Genomic DNA, 13,585 nt, shown 5'->3' with positions numbered 1-13,585 from the left:
ATTCTTTAACCTTTTAGGGTTAACTTACCTTTTTAGGGTGACTATTTAGAGTTCTCCAACATGGTGAACTTGAAAGTGTGTTCCCTGACATACTGAATCTGAAAGTGTGATTTCAGAAAAATTCTTTAACCTTTAGGGTTAACTTACCTTTTTAGGGGTGACTATTTAGGGTTCCCCAACATGGTGAACTTGAAAGTGTGTTCCCTGGCATGCTGAATCTGAAAGTGTGATTTCAGAAAAATTCTTTAACCTTTTTGGGTTAACTTACCTTTTTAGGGGTGACTATTTAGGGTTCTCCAACATGGTGAACTTGAAAGTGTGTTGCCTGGCATGTTGAATCTGAAAGTATAATTTTCATAGCGATGAACTATTCTAAAGAATAAAAACGGCTGAGGCTTAAGATATTTATTGCTTAAAGATATTTAAACATTTGAAAAAATACATAATGGTATATTTTAAAAAAAGCTTAATCCATTTGATATGAGGAAGAGCAAGAGTTTAGGTCTTTGGATATCTGATGCATTTTTCCATGTCAGGTATCTTTTCCGGTACCCATTGAGCAAAATATCTAACTTCATCTTCCGTGTCATGTACTGAATGCAAGTATTTCTCACATTTGAAGTCTTCTAAATTGAATAATGCTATGTTTTTATCACATTTTTCTAGTAAGAGTTTATCAGTTGGCACGTTTCCCTTAACATAAACAGCTTGCACACCCTTAAAAACTACATATTTCCTGAATTTCCTCTTAGCATCTAGTCCCCTCCCCAGCATTTTCAGTACAGCAAAAAGTAAAAATTTACGTGAAACATAGGCTACTAAACTCAGAAATCAAATGCTATTCAATTTACACATAATAAAATTATGAATTCATTTTCTTAGAAATCACGGCCCCTTTTCAGTAAAGCAAAAATTAAAATTTTACGAGAAATATATTAGGCTTAGAAATCAAATGCTATTCAATTTACGCATAATAAAGTTATGTATTCTTTTTCATAGAAATCCCGTCCCCTTACTTTTCACGCGAAGAAACACTTTGTTTTTACTTTATAATGAAGGTGTTAGAATTGAGGTATTGCCCTACCCCCCCCCCCCTTTTACACAATGTCCTAAAATAAATATTGTTAGCAATTAATTTGGGAAATAACTCGTTTCACTCTTTCATACAGGTTGCGAGCCCACAAGCTTAATAAACTGCAATCTGTTTCTGCGTGAAACTGTTTTGAATTTGACGGGAAAAACAATCCATTTTGATCTGTGAAACCTTTTGGCTAAACCGTTAACGTAAGGATTTAGAGGGCGGATGTACTTTAAAGGGGTGACAGCAATTATTAGCACATTAAACCATTGCGGAAATGTTTGTCAAGTTAGCGGCTTAATAGCTAAGGGATTGACAGAAAGTTGGCTGTCACTTTTAGATAGGCTTACAGAATGAATAAATTTATCAAAAACAGAATTATTTCCAATGGAAGAATTAAAGTCATAAACTGAGAGGGGTGTGGATGGGGGAAGTTAGGTTTACAAGGTAAAAAAGAAAATATTTTAAGCTTTCTAGCGAGTATAAACAATATATAATGGAGTTTGTTTTGCGTGTGTGTGGGAGGGGGGTTACCTGAATTTGAATTTTCTAGAGCGGCTACTATGTAAAATGATTTTACATGAACATTTACTAAACAGAACTCACATTGTAAATCGCTGTATCCAAGGCCTCTAGCTCATTAATATATACCAATACTCTATCCATTGTGTCTTGGAACTTTCAGAATATTTAATCACAACGAATGTCCATTATATACGAGATCTCGAGGGCAAATTGTGATATAATGGTAAACCATATGTAACCGACTCTCTGATTGGCTTAGAGAAAGACATCTTATGTAACCGGCTCCCTTATTGGCTTAGAAGGGGACACTTGATCCTGTTTCCCGTTATCGGATTAGAACATTCTCCCCAGTGATTATGTAAATCAAGTTCTCGGAAATTCACTCCCCTAGATCAATACATTCCACCTAGCGATTATGTAAATCACCGCAGGAGTCATTGCACTTGGCCAAACAACAACAACAAATCAATCGACCTTGACCCCATTAGACATTAATAAACCATGAAAATACATCAAAGTGAGAAAAATCCTGTTTTTTTATTCTCAGAGACAAAAACCATAAAAACATGCATAAATTATGTATTGTTTTTTTTATTCTCAGTGACAAAAACCATAAAAACTTGTATAAATTATGTACTGTTTTTTTATTCTCAGTGACAAAAACCATAAAAACATGCATAAATTATGTACTGTTTGTACTTGTTCTAGCCGAGTCCTGTATCAAAACATTCCCCCATCGATTATGTAAATCAAGTTCTCGGAAATTCACTCCCCTAGATCAATACATTCCCTATCGATTATGTAAATCACCCCCAGTGTCATTACACCTGGACGAACAACAACAACAAATAAAATCCCCTAGATCAATACATTCCCTAGTGATTATGTAAATCACCCCCAGTGTCATTACACATGGAAACAACAAATAAATTACCTTGACACCATCCTAGTCGAGTCCTGGATCAATACATTCCCCCTAGCGATTATATAATGCAGTTCTCGGAAATCCATTTCCCCTCAAGTCATAAATCAATACATTCCCCACCGTTAATGCACATGTGCAAACTTCGCCCCGGAGACAATACACTTGGAAACAACAAATAAATCGACCTTGAAAGAGGTGTCATTGACCCCATTAGAATCAACCATGAAAATACCTCAAAGTGAGCAAAATCCTGTTTTTTCATTCTCAGTTACAAAAACCATAAAAACATGCCTATATATGGTGTACTGATCGTGTCAATAGGGGCTTTTCTACTCACAGGGCCCTGTAAAGGTGGATTTATTTTCGCCAAAATTTAGCTAAGACGACACTTAATTAGAACCCTTTATACATTTCACATATTGCATCAAATCTTTATTATAATCTAGAATGTAATTTCGATTGCTTTTAAAAATTCATAAAAATAATACAACTTACATATTCTGGTATTTTTTCCTATCGGCGTCGGAGTAATTCTGTTTAATACTTCCGTAGTTCAACTTTTATATATCCTCTGTTTGTCTACAGTGCTATTGAATAAATAGCTAAACTGTCTAAACTAGAAATTTGGAACTTTTTAAAACAGCATTTTTAAGCAGATATTTGGATTTCGGAATTTAGAAAATTCTTCATGAAAAAAAAGAAAAACAGAAAACTAACTTGAAATAACATGAGTGTGCTCCATTTCGAAATAACCTCTGCTCCATTTCGCCACCTGAAATTGATTATTAACATCAATGGATCCGGAATTTCTGGAAAAGGGGGGGGCGCCTTATACTTCTGATACAATTTGCTTGAAACATTTGTTGCGCGGTTAGAACATAGCTGTAATTTAAAATTTGGATTTATTACTACCCCGAATAACAACTCAATACAGTACCAAGCCACCTGATGCCAGCACAGCTGTGCTCACTTGTCCTCCACCCCCATCTATTCAAAACTCTTTACACCTCATCAAGTTCCAATTTCCTTTAAATCTTTCCTTGTTACTTCTTCTTACCCCAGTCAGGGACGACCTGCTTTTCGTTTGGTCTCGGCTGAATGGTAAAAAGCACAGTTTTTTGTATAATGTCATCCTTTATCCACGAAAAGTGACCTAGTCTCTTTAACTTTTATTTCATTGAACTCTAGAAAATAGCTATAGAACCACACTTTTAGAATTGCCACTTTAAAATACGCATTTACATAACTGTATACGCATAACTGACTGCTATGAGTGAAACTCTAGCGACAGCTTCACAAAGGTAAACAGCATCCAAAACCAGGGGGGAGTTGATATTTCATCTTCTGCTACTTCCAGCGTAAATTCTCATGATAATATTGTTATCTTCAAAAATAAATCCTTTTATTCAAAGTGTCGTCTTCCAAAACTTTTTTTTCTTATAATGCTGCCTTTCAGAAATAAAATAGATCCCTGTTTAATATAAGGATAGACGTGAAGACTTCTTGAGAATGGGACAAGATTATATTAGGGTCATGTGGACTAAACAAATATGTCTCTCACGATTTCCTTTCAAAACATAGTCTTAGACAAGCCATGTGTCTGTTAAGTAACTAGGATCCTAAATTATATTCATGTTTTGAAGAGTATTAAGCCTTCAAAAATCCTCTTTTTGTCCGTCCAGTCACTTGTCTGGGAAAAAAACAAATTACAACAAGGAAAGCAAGTTACAACAAGGAAAATCCTAATAAAAATCTGTTAGAACTATTTTTTGTTGCAATAACTTCATTATGCACAAATAATAGTTGTTTTAATGTGTTTTAAATTTTGTGGAATGGAGACGAAAGAAGGAGCTTCCGATAATTGACTTTATCTGAAACAATGCGAGCATAATCAAAAAATTAAACCCAATCACTAGAATATTTATTGAGTAAAGTGAACCCATTGCTCCTACAGGCCTATTAGCCTTCTCTCCTGTGTTGGCAAAGTCTACAAGAGCGTCTCCAATAAAACACTCCATCAGTACCTGGAATCAAATGACCTTCTAGGTGATCGCCAATATGGATTCCGCCAGAAACGCTCAACATCAGACTGCCTAGTGGCCCAGTATCAGGAGTGGATAGAACTACTGGCAATGGGATACGACATCAGGGTACTATCCTTCGACATTGCCAAAGCTTTTGACAGAGTATGGCACCGTGCCCTGCTAAAGAAACTCTATGTGTATGGTGTTCGTGGATGTCTGTTAAAAGTGATTGAGAGCTTTCTTTCCGATCGTTCACTGCGGGTTGTTCTTGGCGGGTTTATTTCCCGCGAATTTCCAGTGAAAGCAGGGGTACCCCAGGGCAGTGTCTTGGGACCTACGCTCTTCCTTATCTACATAAACGACATGGGAGACTACCTCGCAAACCCTCTGCATCACTTTGCCGACGATACCACGACACACTCAGCCGTCCCTAAGCACGAAAACCCAACACAAGCCTCCCTTTCCCTACAGATGGATCTATTGAAAATTGAAAAGTGGTCTGATGCATGGAGGATCAACTTCAATGCATCGAATACAAAGGAGTTTCTAATTACCCGATCAAAGGTGCCACGTGAACACCCCAGTTTCATCTTCAAACATGAAGCCATAAAGAGAGTCGACGAGCTTCGTCTACTGGGGATTCATTTCTCCACTGATCTCTCTTGGAACAACCACCTTGATCGGGTGAGAACCTCCTGTGCAAGAAAGCTGGGAGCTACTCTTCGCTGCAAAAACCTTCTTCCATCAAGCTCAATCATCCCACTCTACAAGTCCTGCATCAGACCCATAGCTGAATATGGATGCCCGCTATATGTTGGTGCTCCGAAAACGCCGTTGGCACCACTTCAGAAGATCCAGAATAGGGCAAAAAAGGCAGGCTGCGCCTCTACACATGAATTGCTCCAGCCTCTAAATGAAAGGTTTGATGTAGCGTCGATGGCTGTTTTCTACGAGTACATGAATTCGCTTCCCTCAGACGAGCTCTCTCGAATTGTGCCCCCCTTTGTCCAGCCGACAAGGCAGACACGAAGACACACAGCTCGGTCCAGTTATCTAAGGGAGGATACGCCGAAAACCGAGTACTTGAGGAACAGCTGCATCCGGTGTTGCACTTCTATCTGGAACGATCTTCCTGGGGATATTATCCCTGCAAATCCCTCTGTTGACACCTTCAAAAGAAGGTTCAATAGACAATTAAAACCTCGAGGCCATTGAAAGAGGTAAATGAATAGCGGCATATCAAATACTTTGAAGTACCTGGCGCCATGAATATTGGAATAATTGCATGTATACATTGGTCCCCCTTCCTTTTGTACCCCTGGTCGTGCAAGAAACGGTTTTCAAAGTTGATTTTTATGGCGAATCTGAAAGTATCTTCATAGGATTGTTTAAAATTTGTGTACACATAATACGTCATTTAAAAACAAATCATCCTATTCCAAGGGGGAAGGGGGCAAGATTGAGTTTTGGGATCCAAAAGAATGCAAACTTATGAAAATGGTAGTGAGTTCTAATAATGCATGTTACTAGACAGAGAAACAGGAACTGTTTTTTTTTTTGGTCGGGGAAAGACCTGTAAACAACTGTCATTTCAAAATTCTTTTTTGCCATAAAAGCAGTGTTTTTTTTTTTTTTTTTTTTTTAGTATTACAAAATTTAGCCCATTATATGTTTGGTCTTCCAGATGATGGGGGAAGTGAAAGTGAACTTCACCATAAAATACCTTTTTCAGTAAGTAAACAAAGTTCGTTGTCAGAAATCCAGGGATATTTCAAATATTCATTTTCATTCTAAGTAATATTAAATTTAAAAAAAAGTTGTTTTTAACTGAAATTAAGGAGAAACATTAAAACTTAAAGCGAACAGAAATTATTCCGTATATGAAAGGGGCTGTCCCCTCCTCAACGCCTCGCTCTTTACGCTAAAGTTAGATTCTTTCTCACAACTCTATTTTTTAAAACAATAAAACTTTAGCGTAAAGAGCGAGGCGTTGAGGAGGGAACAGCACCTTTCATATACGGAATAATTTCCGTTCGCTCTAAGTTTTAATATTGCTCTTTACTTTTAGTTAAAAAAAACTTGTTTTTTTATTTAATTTTTGATTGTTTTTGAATTAATGGAGGTTTTCATTTTTGCTCACCGCACATGAATAATTAAAAGAAAATTGCAAATTAATTTTACTTTTATTTGGTTAAATGGCTTTCTTGAAAGCTGTTTACTTTAATTTACGAACGTTTTTATTAGTAATAAATATACGTAACTTAAGAATTAACTTACGTAAAAAACTTCAATATCTATATATCTTTAATACGTATATTAGGCGGTTCGCCCCCTAGTCAATACCTCGCTCTTTACGCTAAAGTTCGAATTTTGTTCCAATTTTTCAAAAACAACCCCTTAATCACAAAGGCCGTTAATTAGAATAAATAGCTCTTATGAAAATACTAAAAACTCTTTGGCTTAAAGAGCGAGGTATTGACTAGGAGGCGAACCCAATCATATAATTAATATTTTCTGTTCGTTTTAAGTTTTGATATTGCTCCTTACTTTCAGTTGAAAAACTTGTTTATTTTTTCATTTAATTTCTGATCGTTTTTTAAATAATGCTGGTAAATCCGCCTCCCCCTTCATAGCAATGTCCCTTCCCCCATTAAAACTTCCTCCATGGAAAGATCCTCCCACATAACCCCCCCCCCCCCCTACCAGAAAAAAAAACTTGAAAACGTCTGTATACTTCCCAATAACCAATACTAAATGTAAACATTGGGTTAAGTTCATAACTTTCAGCCCTCCGTCCGGGGACTTTGGGGGATTAAGTCATCCTAAAAGACATATTTATTATATTTTCGACCAACCTGAACAAAATGGTTATCTCAAAATTTTTATTGGGTGACTTTGGGAAACAAATGAGTGTGGGAGGGTGCCTAATTGCCCTCCATTTTTTGCTCACTTAAAAAGGGCACTAAAACTTTTAATTTCCGTTCGAATGAGCCCTCCCACGATATTCTAGGAACACTGGGTGGGTACGATCACCCCTGGGAACAAACAAATAAACACACATCCGTCATTTTTCTTCTGGCAAAAAATACAAAATTCCAGATTTTTGCAGATAGGAGCTTGAAACCTCTACAGTAGGATTCTCTGATACGCTGAATCTGATGGTGTGATTTTCATTAAGGTTCTATAGCTTTTAGGGGGTCTTTCCGCCTTTTTTTCGAAAATCAGCTAAATTTTCTTTGTGACGTTTCTTTGTGGGTAGGAGTAAACTTGATGAAACTTATATATTTGAAATCAGTATTAAAACCTGATTCTTTTGATGTATCTCTTGGTTTCAGAATCCCCTTTTTTAGTTCGGTCATTATTAAGTCGGATCGCTCCTTACTTACAGTTCGTTACCACGAACTATTTGATTAGCAGGGTTGCCCTAGGCAAATTTTTCGGTACCACCAAAGTGAATAGAATGCCCCATTTTTTCTCGAAGATACGATATGTGTTGAAATAAAGATTTAAAGGAATGTGGGAAGTAAATAAAGTAAGGAAGTAAATAAAGAAAGGAAAATCTTTAAATATCTTTCATTAAAATTATTAAATGATCTTGCAGAAGGCAGCTCTGTTAGTCAGTAAACAATTTATAATTTGGATTGTGTAGTAATATTTATTGGATTCATAGCCGTTAACATATTACTGAGAGTTTTAAAAATTTGTTTTATTTTCTGCAGGCTGTCTAAGAATTTTTTCGGTTATGTGTTTTCAGTAAAGTCCTAGTTTTTCAGAATTATCCAAATATAGGGAAATTTCACAAGCCAGTTTTTTTTAAACCGTTTTTCAAATATGTGTTGCATGGACTAAGAGACAGCAATTTTTGGTCGTTTTAAGTTTCAATTTCGTTCTTTACTTTCATCCGAAAAACTTTGTTTTCTTAAGATTATAATTCTAAGCCAAAAGCCTTTGCCCAGTCGATTACAAAAATCAAGCGTTTCAAGTATGGAAAGTTTGTGACCACATCCCTGAGTATGGATTCGGATCATAAAAATAGTCTTAACTAAGTAGCAGGGGGGTAACTTTTGAAAATTCATTTTTTTAAGTAATGCAAAGTAGCAAAAAAATTAAAAAATGATTAATAGTGCTATTAAATTTTAAAAAAAAAAGGTTATTCACTGGGGAAACGTACGGTACGGATTTCTATAGATCATGCCTAGTTAATTAAGGAAGAATTAATTAGGCATGGATAAATGGTTTTTAGGCTCTGTGGATTAAAGCTTTAAAAAAAACAATTGCAGTTACACGAATGTGGTAAAACAGCCCTCGCCCCCCTTCTCCTGACATCTCAAGATTTTACCGCTCGCCGTGTAAGTTCCAGTAACTCCATATTATTTTAATTTTCTTGCTTTACCATTTTTAGAATTCACGCTCCCTTGCTCGTACAGATTCTTGGGTTCATATCAGGACCATTCTTGGGTAATTATTGGTTACAAAGTTACTGCTAACATCAATAACTTAATCATTTTTAGTGATTTTTACACGTTCAAAGGTGAGGAGGACACAAATCGTAAAAATGTAGGGAACTATTATGAATTATGCGGTCAGTGTGAGAAACCATAAAATCTTGAGGTTCTCGGGCGTGTAAACTCCTATAGCATTTCCCTTTTTTTACGTACCTGAACAGTTCTTAGCATTTTCTTTGGGGGGCGGGTCTTTTTTACTCTTTATTGTAATGCTCCAATCGTAAAAAGTACAATAAATGATTCCAAACTATTTTCTATTATTTTCAGGTCAATTTTTCGTTTCTAGTAAACATAATACGAATTTTAATTCGGAAGCTTCGAAACACACAAGCTGATGAGCCTAGTCAATATAGGTAAGATGTGTTGCCTGCCATTTCCTTTATGTGTTGCCTGCATCTTTATATAACTAGTAGGTATCTGTAACTCTAGAAAACCCATTTAAACGTAACTTGTTGCGTATGTTAACAAGTCAAATGTGTAAAACCAATGGCAAGCCCTGCGAGCCTCGATTGAAGAGTATATAATCTCAGGGTCATACGTTCTAGCCTGGCATTAGCTTTTTTTTCCATTTGTAAAAGTAAAATATACTACTTTTTGGGTTGCATTTGTAGATAAGAAACTCGATGCTAGACTTTGCATATGTAGACGGATGAACAATTAGATTTAATGGGAGGGGGATATTTTCTGTGCGTTACTGAGTATTTCGAAAGTTATATTTTTCTTAATTCCTCCCTGTTATACCTCACGGCTAGGGTATTGACCTGAAACTTCCAAGGACTTTTTTTCGGGGAGGGGGGAGAAGAAGCGCAATGTGGCGTCAAATCTTGTGTGGGGGGGACAAAAAAATTTCTTTCTGATCTTCACAATAAGTACAATCAAAGGTTTTTTTTTCTTTTTTTATCCACGTCGTGAGGCTTCACTGCTAGTCTTTTAAAACTGCTGTTATTTCTTAGTTTCCTTTACTAAGGATTAGGACGTCTGGCTCTTGTATTATTTCCACCCACTTATTTTCTGCTACAAGGAAAAGTTTTTCCAGTAATACTTAATACTTCAGTCAATTAAGATGCAGTCCAAAGTTTCAAAATAGTGTCAGTTAATTGGTCTCGGAAAGAATAGACAAGAATCTAATTGGAAGAGTTTGAAACTGCGTTGATCAGTTAGGATCATCAAGAAATAGTTAGGAATTGTAAAGCACAGAAGATCTCCGAAGCAAATTTTGCTTTAAACCTTACCATTTTCGCTGTTGCTGCGACATAACGATAGCGTCGCAGCTGTCGTATATTTGAATATAACCAAAACTTATATATACAGCTTGTATAATTGACAACCAGGTTTCTCCTAAAGTAGAGATCCCTTCACATATCACACGAAGAAGAACAATTTTCTATTTTAGTAAGAAATGATTATGTGCCACTTGAACAAACAAGAAAGTATTTGGGGAGGGTTTTACCACAGATCGGTGCATATCTTTTTCCAACTTGTGGGAATGATGAGGAGGTAATGAGGCACCTTTGGCGCAATTGCAAGGTCTTGGGAGGAGATGAGGGAAGAAACTTCTGTAATTTAATAAGAGGGAACGAATGGACGGTTGAAATTCTAAAGAGAAAACGTCTATTGGATATTAAGAATGTGGGAAAGTATGCCTGTTTGGATATACATCACTGAGAGGAGAGTCAGCAGGATAAGGGAAGGGGGTTTGAAAAAGACAAGTACATGCATAGTGGGGGGTCGAGTTTTTTGTGATTGTTCCTTTTATTTTATTGTCTTTTTTGTGTTTATGGCCAATGTACTCTAGTGCTGAGCACATCGTATCATATAATATAACTTCTCAACTAAAATAAGAAGAATATCATAGACAGGAGTAAGTTTAAAGAGGGGATGTGGCTTAACGTGACATCTGTAAAAGGGTAATTTATAATAAAAAGGTCTACAACCACTCCTCAATGCTATTCATAGAAGATTTGAATCTTAGGGAACACCGTTCGGAAGCATAAATTAAGGCAAGGGCCTGAATTATGGTAATCCCCTTATTATCCAATGGTAGAAAATGTTTGAAAGGGGTGGTTTTGAGAACAAAGTGGAACAGTTTCTGGTCAAGTTCAACTCCTCGTAATATTATGGTGAAAGGGTGTACATGAACGAGAGAATTATTGAAGCTTTGTGTCATTGAAGCATAATATTAAGATCCGCTATTATTTTTTATATTATTTATTTGGTAACATTTTTTTATTTTGTGTATTTGGTAAGACCAACAAAATATGTAATGAACATCAGGTTTTTTCAGAATCACGAAAAACTGCCTGAAGGCCCAACTCCTCCACCCTTTCTGTCTTACTTTACCGGGCGCGTACTTTTATCCTTTTAGATGCTATAGATAAGAAATAACTATAAGAGCAAATTCTAATCAGCCAGTGTAAAAAAAAAAATTTAATTATAACATTCTCTAAATTACATTTTCGCTGTTACGTCTAAAAGTCGTATCTAATATATTAACACTTCTGACACATTTGCAAAAAAAAACGTCTTCTAAGGTATACTGATAGGTTTTTAGGCATTTATCCCCCTCCCCCAGTGATTATCCTCCCCAGAAAATACCCCCGGAAAATACCCCCAGTGGAAAATACCCCACCCCCGAAAAATATCCCCCAGAAAATACCCCCCCTTCCCGTGGAAAATAACCTCCGGAATATACCCCCCCTTCGCAGAATATCCCCCTGGAAAATGCCCCTCCGTGGAAAATAAGGCTTTCCAAACTTGAGAGATTTATTTGAGTCTAATTTTTTTAATTTCCATAGGGGGAAGGAATTTTGGTACTTGTGTATTATGTGCCACTCACTCAAGTTTACGCTGTGTAAAATCCGAGAACAAACAGATTTTTTCGATAGTTTCTTTGTTACTTTAGAAGTAAATTCGGGCTATACATTTGTAGATTACGGGGGGGGGGTAAAGTATAGCGGGTTGGCATGCAAAATGTGTTTGGTACAATTATTTTGCATTTTAGATAGATATATAGATAAGTGTATTTTAAAGCCAAATATACGGCCATGAACACAGTAAAATAACATAAATGAAAGGCACAAATAACAGAAACTTTGATCAGCGATCATCATAAAACACTTAAATGAAACACTACATTAACCTAATAATAGTGCTTAATACTTGAAAATGCGTTCATTGAAAAAAAAAACACTTAACACTTGGAAAAAACACTTAAATGAAACATTTCATTTACTTTGTACTAGGATTTTTTTTATTATCTTTTTTTAGTCACTTGTCTTTGTCTTGTCTCACGCTAAGCTGAAAAAAACTAACGAAGAAACCGGTTTGTTCTCAATTTTTACACAGCGTAAACTTGAGTGAGTGATCCATAATGCACAAGTACCAAAACTCCTTCCCCCTACGGAAATTAGAGAATTAAACTCAAATAAAATTCTCAGATTTGTAAAGCCTTCTTTTCCACGTGGGGGGGGGTATTTTCCGGGGGTATTTACCGGAGGAGGGGAGGGGTATTTTCCAAGGGGGTATTTTCCACGGAGGGCATTTTCCACGGGGGTGCTATTTTCCGGGGGTATTTTCCGGGGGGGGGGGAGGGAATAGGAACGATTGATGCTATTAAGCTGAAACTTTCAGCGTGTGTTGAAAGGGATGTTGAAGAAACCAAAGGTGCTATGCGCATACTGCTACTGCGCAAGCTAATGGTATTAAGGTGAAGCTTTCAAGGAATATTTAGGCTGATGTTGAACTAAATAAAAACAAACTATGAGCATGTGGGCTTTTGAAAAGGTGACAAAGCAATATCTGAAAAACAACTTATACTATTAAGTTAGACCTTTAAGGGTAGATTGCGGGGGGTTTTCATCTAGGAAGAAGGCACCAGAAGTATACTTTTTTACTTTTTAATACTACCACTACAGTTACTATAACTAATGACGCTAAGGTAATTAAGGTGAAACTTTTAGGGAACGTTTAGGAGGAGTTTCAATTAAACGAAAAAACTGTATGCATGCAGGTTTTCAAAAGGACATATAAGCAATATCATAGGCAACATCACTTTATAATAGCCATAAATATCATTAAAACCCGAGGGGGTATTTCCCCTCACGCCAGTGGAAAATACCCCTCGCGGAAAATACCCCACCCCTGGTGAATACCCCCCCCCCCCGGTATTTTGTTGGAGTTTTAGTTTTTAGTTTCCGTAGGGGGAAGGATTTTTGGTACTTGTGTATTGTGGGCCACTCACTCAAGTTTACGCTGTGTAGAACTCGAGAAGAAATTGGTTTCTTCGTTAGTTTTTTTCGTATTAGCGCGAGACAAGACAAAGACAAGTGACAGAATATATGGGAAATATATAATCTGGGCTATATATTTGCAAATAAGGGGGAGGGGCTAAAGTATTTGGACAGTTGCAAGTCAGGAAACAATTCTTTCTATGTATGTGGCTACTAAAAAATAACAGAAGAATAGCGAGGTATGTGAAAATTTTGTTAAAAAAAAAAAAATCCCAGTATAAAGTTAATAGCCTATATGT

The 13,585-nt window shown here is 36.5% G+C and overlaps 1 protein-coding gene across 1 annotated transcript in view; it reads left to right on the top strand.

Moving 5' to 3' along the window:
* LOC148949170 (calcitonin receptor-like) overlaps positions 1-13,585 on the top strand; it is a 68,853-nt gene that overhangs the window by 35,056 nt on the left and 20,212 nt on the right. The window contains exon 3 of the mRNA XM_089092854.1: positions 9,325-9,410. Coding sequence (XP_088948980.1) covers positions 9,325-9,410 — 86 coding nt within the window. The remainder of the gene's footprint in view (positions 1-9,324; positions 9,411-13,585) is intronic.

This window comes from Artemia sp. Qi Xiang Cuo, chromosome 8, assembly GCF_049724085.1.
Source record: "Artemia sp. Qi Xiang Cuo chromosome 8, ASM4972408v1, whole genome shotgun sequence".
Classification (NCBI taxonomy): domain Eukaryota; kingdom Metazoa; phylum Arthropoda; class Branchiopoda; order Anostraca; family Artemiidae; genus Artemia; species Artemia sp. Qi Xiang Cuo.
Note: the sequence above shows the minus strand (reverse complement) of the source record. Positions and strands in the feature narration are given on the sequence as shown.